General features: G+C 37.6%; 2 protein-coding genes across 7 annotated transcripts in view; one reads left to right on the forward strand and one right to left on the reverse strand.

The window, feature by feature from the left end:
• RALGPS1 (Ral GEF with PH domain and SH3 binding motif 1) overlaps positions 1 to 24112 on the forward strand; it is a 96485-nt gene that overhangs the window by 20935 nt on the left and 51438 nt on the right. The window lies entirely within an intron of this gene.
• ANGPTL2 (angiopoietin like 2) lies at positions 40 to 21452 on the reverse strand. Its single transcript, XM_074161349.1, has 5 exons — positions 21072 to 21452; positions 12045 to 12900; positions 2710 to 2903; positions 2197 to 2467; positions 40 to 1734 (listed from the first exon to the last, which is right to left on the reverse strand). Exons 2-5 carry the CDS (start codon positions 12850 to 12852, stop codon positions 1535 to 1537), a joined length of 1473 nt encoding a protein of 490 aa, XP_074017450.1. The 5' UTR covers positions 12853 to 12900; positions 21072 to 21452; the 3' UTR covers positions 40 to 1534.

Raw genomic sequence — 24112 nt, forward strand, 5'->3', positions numbered from 1 at the left:
ATGATTAATCTGAACTGAAACAGGATGAAATCTGAACATGTCAAAATAACATTTGTTGCTTTATTAAAGGATTACAACATTACAGGGGTAATTAATATATTAAAAACCCTACTTTCAGTTATATACAACACATGCTACATGACACGTCAGTTTAATGCACATCATACTGTAGTAAAGAAGTGATGAGGTAATAAAGGAAAAAGTGTGCAAGCATACGCACACGAATGCACAGTAAGTATCTTACAGGCCTACTGAAAAATATATTGAACTTCTAGAGGCTTTTGCTCTCCCTCTTATTATTGCATTCTTTATTTTCTTTATTCATTATATTACTGCATTCTTTAACTTATATTTTTCGTAGTAGTTGCTGTTTTGAAATGGGTGTTACAACAATCTGTTCTAGAAACATACCTCAGAAGAATATTAGAATTATCACAGTCAGAATTTCATAATTGTGATTGACCTCTAAATATAGATGAGTAAACCTATTTAATAATTTGACAGTAATATGTTATAATTGTGAAATATGGTAAATACAACTTCTCTTGGCTACAGGTAACTTCTTTATATAGTTTTCATCTACTGGCTAAGGATATTAAATAGCTTATGTATTGGTATCCATCATTTGCCTGCAAAGTTGGACAGTCCCTTTCGTTTATATCCAGACATTTCTGATTACAGAGGCTACACAGCAGGTAATGACTGAAGTCAGGTACAAAATACCATGGCAGTCGTAGTGTAGGATAACATGTTGGCTATATAGCACATTATATGGTTTAGATATGGATTATTTTCCATATGCATGTAGCTACTTCATTTTGGTAAGAAAAATCATTAGTGTTTTTAATCTAAAATATTTGAATCAGCTGTGAATTCTAATTTATAGGAGCAGATTATTAAAATGCTCAAAGTGAAGGGGAAAGACTGGGTTTATCACTACAGTAATTGTTTCAGTATCTGCTCTCAAAATCAAATTATATAGTACTAACTTTATTCATGGCAGTTAACAAAGATTAAATTAGAATTATCACACTAATGTACATATATACCAGCTACACAGTTCAAAGGATATGATTTCCTGTGTCAAATGATTGCTCATAACAATAATAATAATCATAAAACTCTTGCTGTACAGTTTGTAATATTTCCTGTATTTGAGAATATTTATACATAATATAACATACAAAAATATTTAAATGCTGTGGCAGTATTTTTACCATCCAAACTTAATTTACAGGGAAAAAAAACAGAAAGTTTATCTACAGTCCATCTAAACTGCCAGTTCTAAAAGGCTTAATATAACTACTTTTAGTACCAAGAGGTGTTATGAATGTTATGTCATTTCAGTTCCTTTTTTTCTTCAGCTTTTTTTTCCTGGAATGATTCTTGAAAATACAATATACAAGCCCTCACATCTCAGCAATAAATGTACAATATCTTACATTCCTCATTTTTGAAAAGATAATTCCAGATAATAACATCATAGATTTATGTGATTTTTAGAACAAGAAAGCAAACCAAGAGAAGAATTATTTCAGTGGAATGTATTGGGATTAGGTCTTATCATCATAACGACTTTCTTTAGTGAATACGACCCTCCCCGGAATTCAGCCCAGTACACACCATCCTGATACCGACTGCGGTAGTGTCCTCCACGGTACCAAACTCCGTTGAGATTTGAATGAGCACATGCATTGTACCACCATCCTCCCTTCTGGTAATGAGCACAATTACCTGCAAAAGAAAGCTCCAGTTCAGTCTTAGGAGCCAATGAAAAACCTCACAGCAAGCAAGCTAAGCACAAAACAATTTAATGTTTTTAACGGTGTGTTTAACATGTAGATGCCATGAGGTACAAGGTGAATTAGGCTTCTTCAGGAACCAGCTTTGTAGTTAGATTCTACTCATTAGTGTTACTCTCCCTTGCTGGAAAATTTGTTTGCATTACTGTCTCAAATAACCCTCTATAGCATATTTTACAGTTTAGTGTAAATGATAAATATTTCAATGAGAATTTGTGTTTCAGTGTTAGTACATATATGGGTTGGCATATAACTTCATAACTGACAAATCTCTGAAAATGTAATTTCTTTGTGTGTGTATCACCACAAATACTTTTCCTTTTTAAAAAAAGCAAAAAAAAAAGGGAGGGGGGAAGGGCAAAAAAAGCAAGACAACTGAAAGGGCCCCCTGTACCTGTGTATACATCGTGGTCCCGGTCCAGCGTGGTGAACTGTTTACCATTGTGCCAAGTGAAGGAATCTCCCGCATTGCCATTGTAGCGTCCCAGTCTCAACTTGTAATACTCGCTTTCTGGCTCCAGTCTGAAGCTCGCGTACTCAGCAAACACTTTGCGACCTGACCAGTCTTCCATTGTTATGAGCAGTTTGTAGTTGCCTTGATTTGTTAACCAATAAATATTTTCTAATCCGAGCCAGTATTCTCCATCTATATTACCAAATCCTTGCTGTAAAGGAAGCAAGAGAAGCATCTTAATATTGTGCATCTGTTTTAGTGGTAAATCTCGAATGCATTCTTAAGTAGAAAACCACAGTAACTTATTTTATATAGACTTCCTTTTCTGGAAGGGTGAACACACAGATTCCTTTTCAAGTAAGCTGTGGGTCAGACTCTAAAATCACCCTTTAAATTAAATGTACCAATAATTTTTAGAGGGTAAAAAACATGAAACTGCTCACTTGTCCTAACCTTGTATGTCTCCCAGTTCCTGAAAAAATTGACAGACCCATCCAGCCGTCTCTGAATGACTGTCCAGCCACCAGGGTCATGCCGTTGGTCACACCAGACCTGCATCAGCCGGTTTGTGTTCTCTGGTTTTACAAGATAGATGGAGCTTGTATCATGGCCATCTTCTAATGCTTGTAGACAGTCTCTCCAGGGCCCTGTATCAAAACAGAAGGACCACACATCAAAATGCAATTGAGGATATCTTTAACACAGGATGGTATTTGAATTGGTAGTTTTTCACAGTAGATTTGCTTCTCCTGAGTAGTGCATTTGTTTTTCCTCTTAGTGAAGGTACAGTGTCCACTAAGTGTTTTCAAACAGATTCATTTGTAACTTAACTTCTGGAACATTTCACAATGAATTACTGATAAAGGTAGATTATTTTTTTTTTACTGTTTATTTTATTGAAGGCAACTGCACTTATTACATTGATTATATCTTCAAGGAAACTAAATATGAATGACTTCATAGATATGTATCAATATTAATAATTTCCTTTTGAAAACAAAATGGTAAGTTTGACTTCAATTCTGTCTTTGAGAAATTCAGCTTTTTAGATCTACAAAAATGTCATTGGTATGGACATTAACAATGGAACCAGCAACATAAATTAAGAATGTAGGTGTTACTGTTGTCACCTTAATAAATGATAACACAAAACAGAAATTAAGATTTGTAACACAGAGTGTCCACTTATATAGTGAGAGAAACTGTAGCTAAACAGAAAGATTTTTAAAATACTTTGCATTTACAGAAATTACAGATAATGCTCTACTGTTTTCAGAAGGAGAATGCATTTTTCCTTGAGTTTAATAGAATCTATAAAGAGCTTACTCTTTTTGAAAGTATCTTTTATTCATGATTTTTAAAGAAATTTTCTCAAAGAGGAAGCTAGTTAGATTGCATTTTAATTAGTCTGAGAAATTTAGTTCTAAACAATTCAGGAGTCTGTGTGGAGATCTGCTGACAGACTCCCCCAGATTTGCTGCTGTCCTTGTGTCTTAGCAGAAGAGTGGAGTCAAGAATCCTCAGGACTAGAGACCCTTGACTTGACTTGTACACGCGCACCCTGAGGGAGGAAGGCTTGTCACATCTCCTGAGGAGAACTACTGAAGCATATGGTGCTATCAAGCGTAATTTCTCTTTGAAATTATTTCATCTACCTTTTTCATAATTCTCTGTCCAACACTGGTAATGGTAGAGCCATTACCAGTAAATGAGTTAGGGATAAATTACTTTTATAGAAGTAGCCTCAGTGTTTTGAGGGGTTGAGGTTTTTTGGGTCTTTTTAACTAGTTAATCGAAGTCAGCGTACCAGGAGGCAATCTAAGTTTTTGCTCAGTGGCCACACTGTGTTGTTCTTGTTTCCTTAGTCACATTCACTGACTGTACCTAGAGTGCTCCTTCTAAGCCCCTTCTCCATTTCTCTTGTGGCTAACTGTTCAGATTTCTGGCAATTTAGATGTAGAGAGGTGGAAAAAGACAAGTGTAATGAATGCTGGTAATTTACATTGCTCTTGTTTATCACAATGTGTATGTAGTGGCAGTTACTAAAACCAAAGAAGAGCATGTCAGTTCAAAGTCGTCATTATTGAAGAAATTCCTAAAATAGGCAAGCACAGATCTATGATCTTGTCTTCATAAAAATAAATATATAGCAGTATATGATGTAGTATTTACAGCTTTCTAATCCTGCAGCTTCTTTCTAGGCCACATGGCAATAGGGCTCTACTGCATGGTTCTTTTCTCTTGAAAGTGCTTTAAGATGAAGATAAACTATTACAAATACTTCAAAGCAGAGTTTGCTACTACTTTTCCATGACAGGTGGTTTTTTTGTCAGATACTAACTTTCCAAAATTTTGACTAAGGTGTGTAGTCCGAGATTTGTCGTCTAGCATCACAAATGAAAGTGAACACAGGACTTATGAAGAGGACTGGCCCCAGCACAGATCTCTATAGGACACCATGATTAACACTGCCTAATGAAAAAAATACTTAATAAGAGATTTTTATGGTTTATTTATGTCAGGCTCTTTCTTTGCACTCTGTAGCAGCTTAATTTAAACACCTTTGATAAGAAACCTGGTTCAGTGCTTTCTGGAAATAAATACTGATTGTGTATCAACCAGAATTCCGCCTGCATGGGCACTGAGCCCGTAAAATTTCTCTAAAAATGGTACAAAATTGGCATTACAAAAAACAAGTTGATTCTTACTCAACCCGATTGGATGATGATACATGATTCAGATTTGTTTGCTGCTTGTTCTGCTGTTCTTAGCATGTTTTCTGTCAATTACTGGAATTTTTTTCTTTTTTTGCAATGTCACATTTGCCACCTTTCATTCCTCACATACTAAGGCAATTTTTGGTGAGAGATTACACAGTAGTTAATTTTTTCATATTCCGCTTCTTTTAGAACTCGGGGAGTGTGCTTTACTTTTTGCAGTTTGATAGTATTCACTTCTTTCATTGGCTTTATAACCTCTTCCACCAACATTTCAGTTTGAGATAAATCCTCCACAGTATCCTCCTTGTCACTAACGTGTCACACAGGAACCTCAAAGTGTCCCCTCATTGAATTATCAAAATTAATTTTAGATTTTTCTACTGTTGCTTTAATTTCTCTGAGTGTATCTTTTTACCTTTCCCTATTAACTTTTAGGCTTTCTGTTCTTGATGTGTTAGAAATCAGATTTATTATGCCTTTTTTTCCTTTTGCAATTTGTTCTTAAGATTTTTAATGTGTATTTATGTTTAACCTGACTATGTTCAATACTGCTCTTTTACCGAGCTGCTCAACCATGGCAAAATTTTCTGGTCCTCTCAGTGTCTTTTTTTTTTTTTTTTTTCTTTTCTTTTGATGGATGGATAGTTCTGTATTTCCAATACAGTATCTTTATATAGTCTCTGTGGTACTTGAAAACATTTTACCTTTCCAGTTAACACTTCTAATTTGTGCATTGGTGTTGCAATATTCTGCTCTTTTGTGTCCTTTGTGTCTCCAAGTTTCTGATAGGCTATTATATCAAATCTTGTAAAGCCCCCAGCTTTCAAGGTCTTGTGGTTTTTTTGGTTTTGTTTGAGTAGTAATATTTTAGAAGCATGTATTTGTTCGGCTTGCCCTCGCACATATATATATTGACCTAACATTTCTGTGCCCTCTTTAAACAATCTGTTTTTCAGCATTTCTTACTTGAATTTTGTCCACTGCTCCTATCCGAAGATTTTATTTGCTGGTACAAAACCTGCATCACGGCACCTAAAGGATATATCAGTTCAAACTATCTGCCTCATTAAGCCATAATTATCAGTATGAATATATTGTCTGTCTTACTTATGTTATTACACATGGGTTTTTTTTGTATACTACTAATGCCTTTTTTGGAAAAAGTGTGTGGCCGTATAGAATTAGTGTACACTGTATGTTAATACTGCATTAATCTTAGCATTACTGTTTGCTGTTTATTAATTATTTATTTTTTATAATGTGCATGGGTTAAAATGTTTACCTGCAAGTTTTATCTGGTAGAGTATAATAAACTGGTTTGTGTGCATGTTTTTCTAGGAATAGTATTTTCTATAACAATTGCACAAGAAAACATACATTTCGTAATTGGTATAATTGGCTACTAAATGTTTTGTTCCCAGAAAAAGATTTGTTGGGTAAGGATGATGAATCAAATTCATTCATTTTTCGAGTTCAGCTTTCATTTGTCTTGAGTATAGTAATCTTCCAATGTCGCACTAGGAAATTTATACAAAGCAGAGTATTTTGATAGGCTATTCGTGCCAGTCCGTTTTATATAGAAAATGTAGCAGTGCTTCATATAATAGTGTTTGTCCTGTTGTGTGTAGAATTCTACGCTCTAATAAATTATTTCAGATCTACTTGAATTATTGACCCTGTAGGCTAAACTTTTTGATGTTATAAACTAAACTCTATTGTATATAAACCACATCTGCTTTTTGCATTGGCATATTAAAGCTTGTAGTTGTTACACCTTAATGCATGCAAAGTTGTTGGGGTTTGGTGTGTCACAGCCCTATATCCTACTCCAAACCTTGGGGCAGTACCTCCAAGAGAGGAATTGTTAGCGTCTCAACTAAACCATTTCATCCTGAAGTCTTTTATTAGGCTTTTAGTCTTTCAAGCTAGTCTAAGGAGAAATGTTCCTAAATAGGACTACAGAAATTTTACTTGGAATTCATATTTTGCTTAGTGAAATGGAGTTAAATACAAATGTAGTTAGTTTGAACAATCTCTGGTGTTGACATTAGGTGACTTCCTGGCTGTTTACTGACTTTTTTATTTTATTTTATTTTATTTTTTATTTTTCTGTAGAATTTCAGTGTTGTGCACATGTTCAGTGTTATGCGGGCAGAATTACACTTACACAAATTATTCTTTTGGGCATGAGCAGGAAGCAAGAATGCACAAATAAGAAGTTGAAGTAAATGATTTATGGATAAAATTGCAAATTCTTCTCCTCAGAATCAAAACCAAGTATTTTTTAAGTTTTCCTTTATTTTTGCAAAGAACCAGCAACAGGAACATTGGGGTGTTTTTTATGCATCAGAGAATAAGACTTCCTGGGAAATGCATGGATCAAAGCATGACACTTACTCATGCAGAGAAATTAACTTGTCTATTATAAAGTGTCTATCTCTCAAATTACTTTACATACAGTGATGATGCCCACATTTTGCAATGCATTCTTTCAGTTTCTTTTCTCTAGAACATTTTACTATGAGACCGGGGTTCTTTAATTTATCTACATCATGTTTTTATAATTTACTGCCAATGTTGATGTTACGCAGTCATCAGCTTTTATCATCTTAGAGGCAATAGACTGTGATTTCTCTGTTGAAATATCCAGTGCTTCAAATATTCCTAATATATTTTTAACAGGGCACTATTCTTCTATGCCTTGCCTCTCATACCTGTCACGTTATTTTGGCTAGTCGTTTCGGCTTACCTTTATGAATATGGAGAAAATCACAATACACAGTAAATCTATAATAGCAGGTAGGGAAAGACACTTCAAACGTGACAGAGAAATACTTCTAAATGGGTCTCTTGTTTTAAATCATAGTGGTAATAATGTTTTGTTCTGAAGTGCCTTGCTCTTGAGTGTCAGTGTAGGGGTATAGTGTCCTAGTACTGAATAAAGTCATTACAGAATGGGTCACTGCTCTGAAGATTTTAAATTAAAAGTGACTTATGAAGTAGGTTGTTTCAAAAATACTCACATAGAAAAAAGATGAGCACTTTATGACAAGTGATGCGTATAGAACTCGCTATAAGTTGATTAATTTCTGTGGCAGTTCTTAGGATCTCCAATTCAGATGCCTGGATTTTGACTCTGGTAAATGAGATTGTGCCATTCATATTATTGGCTGGCCAGCAATAACAGATACTGCCCTTTTTACGCCAAAAAAATCCTGGGCAGCAACTTTGTAAACTTCCTCTATAGCATATGTCCTGCTGTTACGAGAAAAGGACAGTTCTTTTACTAGATCTGTCTGGTAATTCGTGTTTTTATAATAATAAAATGTAGAACTTCTTTCTGAAATATTAGCATGCTTTACAAACAAGGCTCATCTTACCTTCCTTTGAAAAAGTGGGAGCATCCTGACTTTCAGATAGGTAGTTTTAATAAAATCACCTCTAGGGAGTCAAGCAGCCCTTGGAGGAGCAGTACCTTTGTCATCGGAACAGTGCCTGCCTGGTCCCTGCCACAAACACATGTAACCACAAATGTGCTTTAGGAGTATTGGGTGTACAGGATGGAGACGCAGCTCTATAATGAGGAGACCACACATTTACGTTATATAAATACCAGAATAGGCTTTAACTGATTGTGTGAGATGTATTATATTGCTTTGGCCTTGCACCCATCTGTGCCAAGTCGGAGAATGTGAAATAAGCTTTTAAAACTGTGTCTGTAATTTTGCTAACCCAAACCATGTAATTATTCTTCCCAACCCTGTCTTTCTGTCTTGCATCTCCTTAATTTCTGTCTTCCATCTCCTTAATTTCTGTCTTCCACAGTCATTAATTCTGTTTGGATTCTTAACAAGATTTCTCTAATCATATTTTATTTGTTGACCTTAACTTGAACAATTAAGTTGTACTAAAAAAATATTTTGTCAAGTGGGTTTTTTTAACATGTAATTAAGAAAAAGGGGGGGGACACACACATGACAGGATGGAGGACACAGGCTAGAATTCTAGAATTATCATAGAACGGTTTGGGTTGGAAGAGACCTTTAAAGGCCATCTAGTCCAACCCCCTGCAGTGAGCAGGGATGTCTTCAACTAGACCATGTTGCTGAGAGCACCGTCCAACCTGGCCTGGAATGTTTCCAGGATGGGGCAGCCACAGTTTCTCTGGGCAATCTAGGCCAGCGTCTCACTTACCACTCTCAAAATAAAGAATTTCTTCCTTGTACCTATTCTGAATCTCCCCTCTTTTAGTTCAAAACCATTACCCCTTGTGTTATCACTATGGGCCCTATTGAAAAGTCTATATCTCTCCTGTAGCACCTTTAGAGACTGGAAGGGGCTCTAAGGTCTCCCTGGAGCTTTCTCTTCTCCAGGCTGAACCCCCCCAACTCTCACAGCAGGTCTGCAGCCCTCGCAGCATCTCTGTGGCCTCCTCTGGCCCCGCTCCAACAGGTCCATGTAATTGCTCTTATGAATTGGAGGTTCACCTAATTCTGCTTTGCACTGATATTTTCACACTGCATTATATTTTACAGAAACGAGATGTCCTATTTCAAGCTCTTGCATGTCTTTTATGGATTTGGTGAGACTCAGTAGTTATACATAGTGCTTCATGGGGAACTGTAATCTTGGATCCACATAGCTTTTAATTAATTTAAAATAAGTAATACAAATCAAAGGGAAATATGAGATTTGTTGTAGAAGTGAAGTAACCTAAGTCTCACTTTCTACGCAGTTTATGTGCGTAATGAACTTAAACGTTTGGTTTTTGACACGTGTTGCCTACCTCTTCCAATGAGCTACCAACTTCCAACTATCTATCTGTTGGGAGAAGAATACAGCAGATAAAAAATATATGACAAGTTTTTGGAATTTGTTAGGGATAGGTTTTTCATAGATACTTAACATATAGACAGCAAAAAACCACAGGATTTGAATATAGGGACGAACTGATTGAAAATGTGAAATGGAAAGCAGCATAGGTGATCTTGATAGTGGAATAATAAGAGGCTGCAATTCTTAGGAAAGTGAAAAGCAAAACAAAGGAAATGAACTTAAATATAACAGGCTTCAGCAAATTCAGAGAGCATGCAGAGAAAATGCTTCCCACAGTCCAAGTGAAGAGTTTACAAGTTTGTTGAAGAGTCTCTGAGGACATTGCAATTGATTTTGCTATTGCAGAAGCCAGCTCAGGAAAATGGTAACAAACTGACCTGGCTAGATCATGACCTTTCCAGTAGCTTTGAAAGCATGAAGGAAGCTCAGACAAAGCAAATGCTAGCTCAAAATATTAGGCATAGCTGGTTGTTTGTGGGGTTTGTTGGTTTGCTTTTAGCAAAACAACATCAACAAAAAAACCCAAAACCAACAGTGTGGACAAAATGTACAAAATGAAATAAGGCTACTGGTCTGCTACTTTTTGAGGAAGGAGCGCTGTCAACAGATGAAATGGAGAAGACATTTAATATTTTTCTTCCATTTTGCTTCAGTTTTCATTGCACAGGTTGGCTATGATCAGATGATTGGTACAGCCAGGAGCTTTGGCAAAGGTTGAGAACTCAAGACAGTACAGAAAGGAGTAGATAAAATACAGGTGGATTTTTTCCAGTGGCTGGGCAGTTGTGGTGGTGGTGGGTTTTGTTTGTTTTGTGGGGTGTTGGTTGTGGGTATGAGGGGGTGGAGGGATGTTTACGTGGGTTTTTCTTAATTCACTGCAGACACCTGGCTGAAGCATCATTTATGGCATTAATTGTGGTGAGGGATTGTGTTTGAGATGTGCTTTGTGAGTGGAGAATGTTCTGGAGGATGAGGAAAAAAGTATTAAATGTTCTTTCCCAAAAAGGGGAAGAGGATACCCTGGAAATGAAAGGTTAAATAGCTTAACTTCAGTTGTTGGAAAATTACTTGAACAAATCAAACTGCTGCAAATGAGAAAACGAGAAATTAATATTAATGGATTTGTGCAGAAGAAATGTGGAACTGCTTTTTCTGATAAGTGATGTGGATAAGGGAGAAGCAGCAGATCTTATCTTAGAATCAGGGAAGGGACCTCTTGAGACGGAAACTGTCCGGAAAAGCAGCATTTTCTCAGGGTACTTCATCTAGAGGTTCTACAGGGCTGCAGGTTGGTCATGAGTCAGTGTTTTACTTTGCAAGATAGCCTTGAAATATATCCTGAGTGCAGTTCATGTGCCTTGCTCCATTTCAAGTCTTAGTTTCAGATGTCTATGGGTCCCCTATCTTTTTTCTGAAGCAAGGACATGTTGCCCACACACTGACAGACTTCTCTTGTATATGGGACACGTAATACTTGAACTATTCTTTTTAAAATATATGGGACCATGGGTGATACTGGATTCTTTACCTGTTATTTCTTTATCATGTAGATCAATTGATGTCTATATGGGATTTCAGATACCTTTCATCTTGCTTACAGCAGGATTTCTAAGACTCTCAATGAGGGCTGTATATATCCCTTACTATTCCACCACTTGCTTCCCTTTGCTCATCTCAGAGCGTAAGTGCCCTGTGTGAGGTACAGAGCAGATACGTATTACTTTTTTAGTTATGCAAGCACAAAAGTTATGCCATGCTAGATCAACAACTTGTAATAACTTCATAAATGTTTACACAAAAAGTGTCAAACCCCTTTAGATGTCATGAAATGTAGCAGTTAGGTCTTGGGCACAGGTAAATAAACTTTAGATGACTGTTGATTAGCAGGATTTTTCTGCAGCACCTTTATCTCATGCATCTCATAAATGGTGGGTTTGTCTTGGCAAAGTAACATGAGAAAAGTCTGTGGGGCTAGTGTATCTGATTCTTAGACATTCAGAATTCATTTTTTTTTGCTTTCTTTTTGTGCTTGTACTACAACATGTATATTAAAAATACACAAGATGGATACACAGACAATGTCAGAGCTAAAAAATCTCAATTAGTTCAAAATAATTCTTTTGCATTTATTTTTCTAAATAAATTCTGTCTGCATTTTTGATATTACAGTTAAAATGTTGCCTACTGCATATTAGCATAAACTAATGTAGACACGTCAATAATATTACTTACCAGACGGTTTATCTGTTGAAGTCGGAATACTAGTAACTGCAGGCATGGTTGGTAAGGTAGGTGGCAAAACCTTTAAGTTCTGATCACTCTGAATCTCATTAGTAGATATCTGGTTAGTAATGCGATTGTAAGTAGGAGGCTGGTACACTTTATTTGGTGGCTGTGGAGTTTGTGGCAGTGGCTTTATGGATGGCATTCTTTGACAGTGTTCTTCCAGTTGGGCAATTATTTGTGACTGATTATTGGCAATTGACATCAAATGTTGGTATTTGTGCTCTAAGTCTTTGTATTTGTTTGCAAGCTGCAACATATCTGCAGTTTGGTTCAAAATCTTATTCTCAAGTTGAGAAAGTTCTAAGGCGTTGTCACGTTTTCGGATAATTTCATGTAGTAACTGCATATAGAGTTGTGTGACACGAGAATTCATATTTCTGCTCTCTTTTCTTAAGAGTTTAACCTCATTAACAATCCCGCCATCCACCTCTACCAGTTGCTGGAGAGTTTCTATTTGTCTCTTTTGTTTAAGAAGTTCATTGTTAAGTAACTGTAATTCTTGTTTATTTACCCTGTTTTCAAGTAGAACTTCAGGCTCCTTAGAATTAACACAAATGGCACCTGTCACTCTCTGCTGAGGTACAATAAAGGTGTAAGTGCATTTGTCCTGCGTGTCACTGGAGCGCTTATATCTGTTCATATAAATGAATTCTTGTTCTGTTTCCTCGTCATTGCCTTCAAATTCCTGTGTTTTGCTTGCAGTAGCTCCCACAACAGCCATTAGCATTAAACAGATGAATCTTCTTGTCATCATGATCCTCTAGTTCTGGTCAAATATTCTTCTGCAAAGAACTTTTAAAATCTGTTTTAAAGTAAATTTAACAGTAAGTGACAAATAGGAATAGGAAATCAGTGCAAACTTATAACTGATAATCTTTTCTAAAACTTACAAAATATTACATAGTAACTAGTATGTCTGTGTACAAATGAGGTATTTTTCCAGTCCAGCATGAACTTAATTGGCTGAAGGGGACATCATGGGGAACAGCTGTATCATTCTATGGCCAGAACTCTATTTACTAGTTGCTAGTTTATCTAAAGCCTGCTAAGAGCCAGAAGAAACTAAGTAATAAATACCATGATTTGAAGAGTCCTTTCTTCCAGGCCAACTACCACAAAGTTTCAAAGATTGGTATTTTCATGTAAATATTAATTACATTTTCATTTCTTACAGTTACAAATCTAACCTTTAAATATAAACAGAATGTAAGTTCATATGTGCTGTTAAAAATTCTAAAAGTATCAAATAGCTCATTTGCAATATTTTGTAACTGCATGTATATTGCAGGAGATACAGCTTAGATGAAATGTATTATAATAATTATAAATTAAAAACTCTACTGCCCAGTTATCATAGGCAGTAAGATCTGTTGGTTTTCCAGACTAGTAGAATTTACAACTGGCTTATTTATTGTGACTCTCACTGGAGACATTGTCTTTTCGCTCAGCCTGGTCATTTCCCTTCATAATCCCTTCTTGGAAGGGGAGGACACATGTATGTGTGTGGTGCACAGAGATGTCCTCCAGCTATTGGAATTAGCTACGGGTGTTTACTGACACACTGCAACAGTACCCTTCTGGTGAAACAAGGCTAACTTAATTCTCAGAGCAGATTCATATTCAATGTCGAAATTTGAGGCCATAACAATCTCTTGAATCACAGAATCACAGAATCTTCTTGGTTGGAAAAATAAGTCATTACCAGAACTTTGTAGGTAACGATCATCTTGGAAACGTGAGTTTAGCATTGTCCCTGCTGCCAGCAAAGCCCTTGTCACAAGTCACTCTCTTACCAGCTGCTTCAACAGGTCTTTGGTATTGTATATTTCATAACAGCTTTTTGTTGTTGAATTTTAATAGGCGTGTATACATAACCTAATTTTCTTGAAGAAAATGCAGTATGGAGCTTTTTCAGTGTATAAAGCCTGCCTGATACCTTTTAAAACCAAGGTGGTGTTACCATCATATTTTTCTTTGCTTATGAAACATTTCACTTGGAATAACCACTCGGTGTTTAAATAACTGTCACCTTACTGCTTGGTCATCTTTGGTACAATGAAATGTTCTAAATGACATGAAATGATGATAGTAACAGCCGTGAGAAACTGGAATGAGTCCAGCGGAGCGCCGGCCACATGGATAGCTGGAGGCTGGCAGACACCATGTAGGAGGAGCAGCAGAAAGAGCTGGGTTTGTTTAGCCTCTGGGTGAGAAGGAGAAGGCTTTCTGCTGTCTTCAGCTACTGAGTGGCTGTTTGTAGAGAAGATGGATTCTTTTGGGAAGTGCACCGTGAGAGTATAATGGTCAATGGATACAAATTGCCTCAGGAAAAAATCATTTTGGGTTTTAGAAAAAAAGAATTTCACAATGAGGGTGACCAAAGACTGAAACAGTCACCCAAAGAGGTGGTGGAATCTCCATTCCCGGAAATACATAAAGTTTTATTTAGGCAAGGCTCTGAGCAGCTTAATCTAATGTTGAAATCAGCCTTGCCTTGTAAGACTCATCCGCTCTCAATTGTTCTGTGATTCTAGGCAGCTGCTGACTTTCAAGAAAATTTTTTTAGAGTGTCAAGATAATGATGGATATGCATGTTTAAATAATTATTCATACTGAGAAGAGATATGGTTGTCAGTCATTCCCATTTTTCTGTTGTTTTGAAATAAATCATAGAAGTTTCTGTAAATGCTTCTGCAAATTATTCAAACAAATGTGACCAGGACTTGATCCTTCTTAAAGTTTTTGGATATACATTTTTGCCTCAGTTTCATATTTGGAATAAACTAATTTTCATTTTGCAAATGGAAAGGAATTGGGCTTTACAGGACTTTTAAAAGAACCTTGAAAACTTGTCAGATAAGAGGTTGGAGTTTGACGTGGTTTCTGTAAGTAAAAGAACGTTATTTGGAGCCCTGGAAAATAAGGAACATAAATTCACCCCAGACAGCTTTAACTTGCATAATCAGCATTTGCACAGCAGGTCACACTTGGAAACCCTGGCAGTTTTCCAGGCCTCGTATTTCTGCACAGATGGACTGTTTTTGCAAATGTCTCTCACAAATAGGTGTAAAATGGGTTTTATTTCACTGTTTGAATTGAAATATCTTTTTCTTCTCCCTCAAAAACTTGTAATTATTGTGATCCCTGAAAAGAAACTAATTTTTTCCTCAGAGTTCACCTGTGTCTTTTTTTACAACATCTCATGTCTTTAATTGAGCACAGGATTTGGGGTGCACATCCTTTTCCAGGCTGAAGAAATATAGAGCAACTTATAACAGTTTGATTTTTCTCCGTTTTTTTAAGAACTGTTTAAGAAAAAATGGAATAGGGTTCACCAGCTTATTTTAACATATCAATTCAAACATCTTTCAAAATAGAATAGCATAGCGTATTTCTGTTGGAAGGGACCTACAAGGACCATCTGGTCCAACTGCCTGACCACTTCAGGGCTGACCAAAAGTTCAAGCAAGGTATTAAGGGCATTGTCCAAATGCCTCTAAACACTGCCAGCCATGGGGCATCAACCACCTCTCCAGGAAGCCTGTGCCAGGGTTGACCACTGTTTGTAGAAGGTGCCATCAGAGAACGACACCAGCATTTAGACCATGCTGAAATGCTCCTCTCTCATGATCCTGCCTGCATGTCACCTTTTCTAAGCTGTTTTTCCTACAAGAAAAAACATTGGAAGGAAAAGTACATTGGTGAGAGAATGCTGCTGTACAAATAGAAACAAGAACCATGCTGTCTCCAGCTGTCCATCTTCCTCTAGTCTGGTTATGCAGTGATCTCTTAAGTCTTTTATTGGCTGTATTTGTTCAGTTAAAAAAAAAAAAAAGTGTTCAGAATGAGGCCTATCTATTGCATATTGTGATGGACAACATAAACATAAGTGGCATTTCTTCTTTTCTGCAGTTGGATTCAAGTGAGGTTCATAACCAATGTGCTTGTTTGAACAACTCTCAATGATTAATCTTTCAGGAAGAAAAAAGCTTGCTGGAGAAAGTGGGGAGGGAAGCCAGAGAAACAACTTTAAGGAAAGATTTAATGCTTTTTAATATCTTCCTCTTCTTTTTCAGTAGGAGAACATCAAATTCTTAGGACATCAGAATTCCCTACCATGTGAGAGAAAGATCTTATTTATTTGATGTCTAGCACACTAGCTTTACGTTTTCTTCTGTTGTACTTTTGCCAAATAATCGCTCATACTCTTTGTACTTAATTAGTGCTGTTGCTTGCTGATTGCTCAGTTCTTCCTGGTTTGCTGGCTCAGCCCCCCACTTCCTCACTCTTTCTCCCGGTAGCTCTTCGGCAGTGGACTGGGAGGGAACTATATTCTGGGGCCATGTTTGTCCCCAGTGCAAACTTTCTCTTGGGCAGCTATAGCCTTTTCAACCTTACCATTGCACAAAACTACATTATATAAAAGCATGCTTGTAGGTTTGGTGCAAATTCTCTTAATTACTGGAAGTAGTGGATGTCTGTCTTTTATCCTCGTGCACATTCATAAAACTTAAACAAGCATACAAACAAAAAATGGGAGAAGTGAAAGAAGCCCACTTAAAAAGACAGATATGTGTCATTTTGATTAAAAATCAAATAGAACTTCTAATTAGAAAAAGTGTGGAAGTCTGAAGTAATTTCATTTCTAGATTCTGGCTGTTCGGGACTTGTGAACTCATAAAAGCACTCGTCATGGGAGTTGAGTTGGCACAAACTTTCCCTAGTGCAGATGCACCTAAACCTATGTTTACCCTAATTGGCAGTGTATATATTACTTTATTTGGGCAAAATAGTATTTTTTTCTGTTTGTCTTTTGCCAGTGTAGCTGCATCTGCATGAAGACTTTTGGCAGCATTTTTATGTGGATTATAATCATAGTATTTTTCATAGTCCTCGCCAGCATAAGAGCTTTGGTTAAAATTTCAGTTTGTAGACCAAATGTTGGCCTATCTGCATATATAACTGGAAGAAGGTAATAATAAGTTGGGTTGTTTACTCATTACTCATTCATTGTCTGCCCAACTGAGGATGTTCCCATGATCTGGTGAAAAAAGAGGAAATAAACTTTCTGAAAGGGATATCAGATGTTTCACCACTTGATTGTTCTTTCCTGTCCGTTAAAGGGAAAAAGTAAATAAAATCTTTCTTGAGCTTTGCTTTGAAATATTTTTCTATCCTGTACTCTGTCATGCTTGTATGGGACTTTTGGTTAGTCAAATTATATTACCTTTTGACTGTTGTGAATATCTTGAAATTTATACATGGTATTTCAAGATTCAAGTATTTTCCTGTCTAAAATTATACAGGTGTTTCATACCCTATTGATTAACCACTGTCATGATCCTGAAATGATAAAGGTAAAATATTTCTATGTGCAAAATATTACTGTTTGGCAAATGTTCGTTTTGTTTTTTTTTTAATCAGCTTACCTTAAGAGGAGGAATTAAAGGTATCAATGTCAGCACTATGGCCTTTTTTTTTTTTTTAAGCTACTTTTAATAAAATACACATTTCATTGTGGGTATTCCAACATGTATAGCTTTTTTCATTATTTGTTGTTTCTGATGCCATGCTTCAGAGGATCTCATTTTTACAGAATAGGCTGGTTAACTATCTCTTTCAGGTTTTATGAAATATTTTACCTATCCTTGGGATTTTTGTGTACAAAAGAGAACAAAGGTATGTTTCCATCAGATGAAAAATATAACTTGTAATAACATAATAAATTATTATGAAGCTTATTTGAAAATGCTACTAGTAGCCTTTCAGCGCTATGCCTGTTTTTTGTTGGATGAAATTTGTTCAGAAAATAGACATTTGCAGTATGTCACCTGGAAAGGTGTTTATGAAAGCCTGCATATATATTGTCAACACTGTTGCATCTAGATCTAAAGTAGTTTTGCTATATTGAGTCTTTCAACCATTGAGAGATTGGCGTCTTGTCTCCAGGAGTTTATACTATGTTCCTTTTCACCTACACATAAATGTGGAAAATAATTGCCTGGATTTTATGCCAGAATATAGATTTTGTATCTTAAATTGCATTGGTATGGGTTACTCCTACACATAAGGAACATAAAAGAACCCAGTAGGCAGTAGAGCTGCTCCTTGCTGCTGCTCTTGTTTTTCTGTGTATAGTAAGCAGTTATTAAGCCACAGGACTGTAGGTGTGAGAGCGTGATGCACTAAGCTATATAAATACAGCTTTTGTAGAAGTGATGTGTGACACTGTCTACCCTTGGACACTGCTTTACACATAAGGCAATTTTCTGTGCTAAAACTAGGATGTTACACAAAGGGATTTCTGGGAACTTCAGTAACTACTTGAATTGCAGCATAGTTGAATTTATTGCAAAGATAATTTAATTAAGAAAAAAACCACTACCAATTTGGTTTGAGGAGCTGACTCAAGCTCTGACTCCAGGGCTTATAGTCTAGAGGCTGAATTGTTAACAGCGTGGACAGGTCTCACATGCCAGAATTGAATGCACTGTCATTAAAATGATGCTTTGGAGCCTTTTTAGAAATATCCAGATAGATAAAAAACACATATATAAGAAGGATGAGATACATACTTTTCGCACAACAGTGGTATTTTCTGACATTCCCCTGATTGTTTTTGACTTAGGCATCACTGCAACTTTATTCTAAATACAGATGAGTTGGGTTTGCTGTGCTAAATCGCTGTTACAGAATTCAGCTCTGCGAGTTAATCAGTTGTTGTGTGCTGGTCATACTGAATATAGCGAGGCTATAGCAGTCAGTTGATGCGCTGGCTTTTCCTACACGCTTTATGTGCTATGGTACCTTTGTGCAGATTCCTCAAGCATTTAGACATATAAATGAATGCACCTTCTCAAAAGGTGTAGTGTTAGTTCTTACAGCATTTATTCTTGAAAAGATAAACTACTTATTTGATTGTGAATTTACACAGTTTGATAGTTGCTCATTCTAAAGAAGAAACAAAAATCTAGCAACAAATCTTCACTGTTTTGTAAATACTTATGTCTGATGTTAAAAGTGGTTTTTAGATTAGTGCAGTTTTACTTTTAAACTGGACTGTAAAAGCAAATGGAGCAATAGTGTCAAAAATGTAAAATCCTACTATGAAAAGATCAGAGGGTTTGGTTTTATTTTTTGTTAACAAACATTAGGTTTTCCTTCTGCAGGGTCCTTTGATAGTCAGCGTTTGTGAACTTAAAGTTAGCTGGCATGTCTTAGGCACCAGGCCACTAACAGCCTGGATTTCACCATACCATTGGGGTAGGATAGGTAACCATGAATTTTCTGAAGCTGCTTTCTTTCTTAGTCCCTACCCCTTCTCTCAGAGCTCACGCTCTGTTCTTACTCCTTCTCCCAAACCTTCTCTTGGATGGAATTGTATTTACTCCATCCTCTCAAATTTCCCGTGGCTCTCAGATTTAATGTGATTTATTAATTTTTGCTCTTTTCTAAGGAGAGGGACTTCCACTGGTAAAGGTTTTCTTTCAGAATTAGCTCATGGAGTTTGATTTTTAGGTGAAAATTACTGCTGTGAAAAAACTGCACACTGATTTTTTTTTTTCAGTTCTGTAAAAGGAAACAGCCATTCACAGTGAAAATGCAGCACAGAAGCGCGCGTGACACATGTATTAGGAAAAGCTTTAAAGTTTTGTTTGAAGTTTTAAGGCAAATGTAATAAGGGATAGGGAAGGGCTGACATAATAGCACGCAGTTTCAGTTATGAAAACATGATGTAAAAAGAAGTTGAAAAATTTAACTCCAAACTTATGGGGGGGTGTGATTTTGGGGGTTTTGCCACTGGTTACTCGATTCCATTGTATGCAGTGCCAGACTGACAGAAACCAATTAACTGCTTTAGATACTTTTATTATAATGCATTCTATACTCAGCTTTTCTGTCCAGTTAAAATTGTGGTGAAGTTTTGGTTCAAGCACTGGTTCATTTTTTCTTAAAAGGAAATACTTTATCACTGAGGGGAATGGATGACTAAAGCAACACTTAAGAATGAGAGTATCTTAATTTGCTCTTGGAGAATTTTTGTTTTGAAATACTATGAAGTGTTGCAAGAAACTTCTGAAGATTATGTACCTTTTGCTGCCACGTAACTTTTTTCCAAGTTTTGCCAAAAGATAGAAAATTTGTACTACTTGAACTAAACAAGCTTTCTTGATTACCAAGAATTTTAGTCATGTTGTTTGTGGATTGTTCTTTGTGCTTTACTGAAGTTCTGTCATAGATGTGGAATGTAATTATTGAAAGAGAGCACTGCTTTTGTTGTTACTTCCCTTAACAGCGGCCTCACCTTATTTTCACTTAATCCAATCACTACCAAAAAGTGCTCATACTGTGTGTGCTTATATGTGTGCATGCACATAGTACATAATCGCCCTTAAACAGATTGACACTTTAATAAGTGTGACTCATTTTGCCCATGAAAAATAGCGGTTAGATCATATTATAGTAAATATTTAATGCTTATACAAAGGTACTCAGAAATGCTAGGTTCTCTTTTAAATTGAGTTTTTGCAAAATCTTTCAAATATTTATTTTATAGACTCTGTTGAAGTTCCAGGAACTTTTGTATCTCCTTGATCAAAGATGACAGAGATTTCATAATTTTAATACAGGTAGTCCTTTAGAAAAGTTATCATAGAAATTAGTATGTCCTAGAAAGCTTGTTGAAAGGCATTTCAGCAAGTTTGAGGAAGCATGAAGCCCGAATTTACATGCAGAACTAAGATTAAAAAAAAGAGTAAATAAATTTCATTTTCTTGAAAATAATGGCAAGGCGGCTTTTCACTTCCTGGCATCCTAAAATGTCTCAGCTATCTCTACAACTATATTTTAATACGTTGTGGTGTTCCCCCCCCCCCCCCCCCCCCCCCTTTAAAACAAAGAGAAAAAAAGCAAAGAGCGGCTTGCTGCTGTACATTAGGGAGTAGTATTTTTGACAAGCTCACGTTCACTCACATGATGTCCGTCTGGCTCCGCAACCCGGTCCGTCCTTGGTGCCTGGAGGTACCAGACCAGCTGCCCGCGGTCCCTGGGCTCCTCCGCGCTCCGGCCGCTGCGCTCAGCGCCGCCCGAGCCGTGACATCTCCCCGGCCGCGGGGCTGTGCTGGGGCTCGGCCAGGAGACGACTAGAGGATGTGCAAAGTTCGTTCTTCTCTTTTTCTGCGCTTTTCTTCCTCGGGGTCGTTCACGGCTCGGCTCCCCGCGCAGACCCGCGCGTCCGCACCGCGCCGCGGCGGAGGCGCAACCGGGCGTTCTCCGGTAGGGGCTCGGCGGCTGGGACCCCGCGATCCGGGGGCGGCTGCAGCAGCCTCATTTGAACTCCAGCTTCTTTGTGGCAGACTTACATCCTGCGAGGGGGGAAAAAGGCCAAAAAAAGGCAAGCCTGCAGCGAGCTGACCCGCGCTGGTTGGACGAACGGCTGCCCCCGCCCACCGCCACCGCGGAGCGCCCGCGGCACCGCCCGCGGGGCTGCCCGCCCCGGTCCGGCCCCACCGCACGGACGGCGGGGGGCGCTGCACGGGAGCGGAGCTCTCCCCGGGGCCGGTGGTCTTCGCTCGAGGGCCGGGGCTTCCCTCCCCCTACCCCCGCCGCCGGTGCCCGTCAAGCCGCCGGGCGCAGCGCTGGGCGCTGGTTCCGCGCACTGGGACTCGATGGTGGGTCCGCGGCCGTGCGAGCGCTGGACCCGGCCGAGCAGCCGCGCGGCTGTTGATGAAGTAATTAGCGATAGTCCAAAATGAAAGCTGTTAACCGGTTATGTGTGAAACCGTTGATCTTTAGAGTTAGGGATAGATTCCGGAGATACTGTTGGAGAAATGCGGCTTCGGTTTCTTAGCTCACATGTGATGCTGGATCGTGTAACTGCGTAGGATTCGTCCCCAAAATGTCGGGGGGCGGGGGCAGGGCTACTTCCTGCTTAATCATGTTTTTACAGGGTGCTTCCTGATAGAGATGGAATATATTTCTTCGTAGACACTAAAGTAGTCTCTACTAGCTTTTACTAACTGGTCTTCTTTAATGTTAAAAAAGAGAAACAAAGCAAGGCTGCTTTATTCAGAGTAGTGCTGATATTCTCCATTTTTACCACTTCCTAGGTCATTTCTATCAGGAAAAGGCATGTTCCCCGATATAAAGGAAAATAAAAGTGTCCAAATTCAAGCAAGTTCTTAATCTAATGCAGATCGAGAATCTGTAATTTGGCTGAACACCAGTGTATTTTTTAATGTTTGCTTGGTACTCGCATTAGTAATCTAAAGCATATTTCTTATTTGATTGCCGTGAATTCTTACTGTTTCCCTACAACTTTTCTAAAAATTCGCTATTACAGAATTTTGCAGTTTTGTCTGTTGGGGAAAAAAAAAAGTTGTGCCAACTTGATAGCTGTCAGGGAGCTTTTATTTGGATGTGCTAAGTGTCCGTTAAGACACCTGAATTGTTTGGATAACGGTGTCAGCCCTTTGGGAAGGACTGAAGAGAAGAATGGGATTAGCCTTCGTGTGGGCATTCTGCTTGGAATGGGAATGCCTTTTCCTTGGACTTGTAATACTGTGGAGTTCACTGCTTTTGTTACAGGCTTGAGGCTGAATGATGTGATTTGCAAGTTTCATAGTTGTTCCATGTGCTTTTTGTACCAAGAATCTCAGAAAGCAGCTTATATTTAAATCCATGATTGGAGAGTAACAGTTCCTACAGTTACTACTAAGAGTAGAATACTAATAGCCAGTTGCTCCTGGCTGTGAAAGTTGATGGTTGTCTTCACCAGAGTAATTCAATCAGCAAGGAGTGGTCTAATGTTAGACTTGGCTTTGAGAAGTAGTGAAAATACTGTAAAACAGCTGGTCATAGAAATTAACTGAGTCAGTGATCAGAAGCTGAAGGCAAACAAAATAGATAAGAATGCACTAATCTTAAGAAGTCAAACTTTGAGAAATCAAACTGATTAGTTTTTCAGGCAGTTTGCAGTTCAGTTGCTGAATTCATTTGCCACAAGATCTTTTGAAATAAAAAATTAAAAAAAAAAAAAGTTTGTATGTGGAGGAATAGCAGGAAGAAGTGAACAGACAGATTCAGAGAAGAAACATTGTAAAGAAAAAATACCACCCAAACTTAAACAGAAAAGTGTTTATACAATATCTATCTCAGGAAGTCCCTAAACCACAGCTCACAGCTGACAGGAAGCTACATCTGGAAAACAACTATTGTACCTTTGCCTTTTTCCTATATTCTTTTTTTAAGCATTCTCTGCTCTCTGACACTGCATGAGATACGTTTAAAAATGTTGAAATGAATCACTATTACAATATTTAAACTTCTGTAATCTGTGTTTCCTGATTCATGGGAAAAGCGTTAGGAAATATTTGGGTTTGGGGGAGAAAGGAATAAATAAATAAATTAGCAGTACTCTTTACAAAATCTGATTTTTTCAGAAGGAAAGCTTTGCTAGGAAGCTTCAGACAGCTTCAGAATTTTTTAGACTGTTTCAGTGGATAAGAGAATAATTTGCACCAGTCAGAGGTGATTTGGGGCATAAATTCCTGAACATAATTCTAGCTGAATTACTGGTAACTTTTTCTTTCACACACTGGTATCTTAACTTGAAAATCGCTTGGGTTATGCTCCGCTTACTGGTCTGTTTTTCTACATTAGGCTTCATTGCTGTAGTGACAAAGGTGGAGTGATTAATTCCAGTGATCCATTAGTGTGAAGTTACTCAGGAAACAGCGTGAGATTGTTTCCTTCTTTTAGAGTTGGAATGGCTAGGTACAAAGCAATGATAATACTTCATTCCTGTCATTAAACATAGACAAGAGGAATGGCTGAAAGTGAGTTAGTTGACTTAAGCAGGTTCTTTGGTGTTCCAGGTTCCTTATCACCATGTTCCAGTATTTAAAGGGTGGCTACAAAGAAGATGGAGACTCCCTTTTTTCAAGGGGTCCCATGGAAAAGATGAGGAGTAATGGGTACAAGTTACTCCTGGGGAGATTCCAATTGGACATAAG

The sequence above is a fragment of the Numenius arquata genome, chromosome 19 (genome assembly GCF_964106895.1).
Source record: "Numenius arquata chromosome 19, bNumArq3.hap1.1, whole genome shotgun sequence".
Taxonomy (NCBI): Eukaryota; Metazoa; Chordata; class Aves; order Charadriiformes; family Scolopacidae; genus Numenius; species Numenius arquata.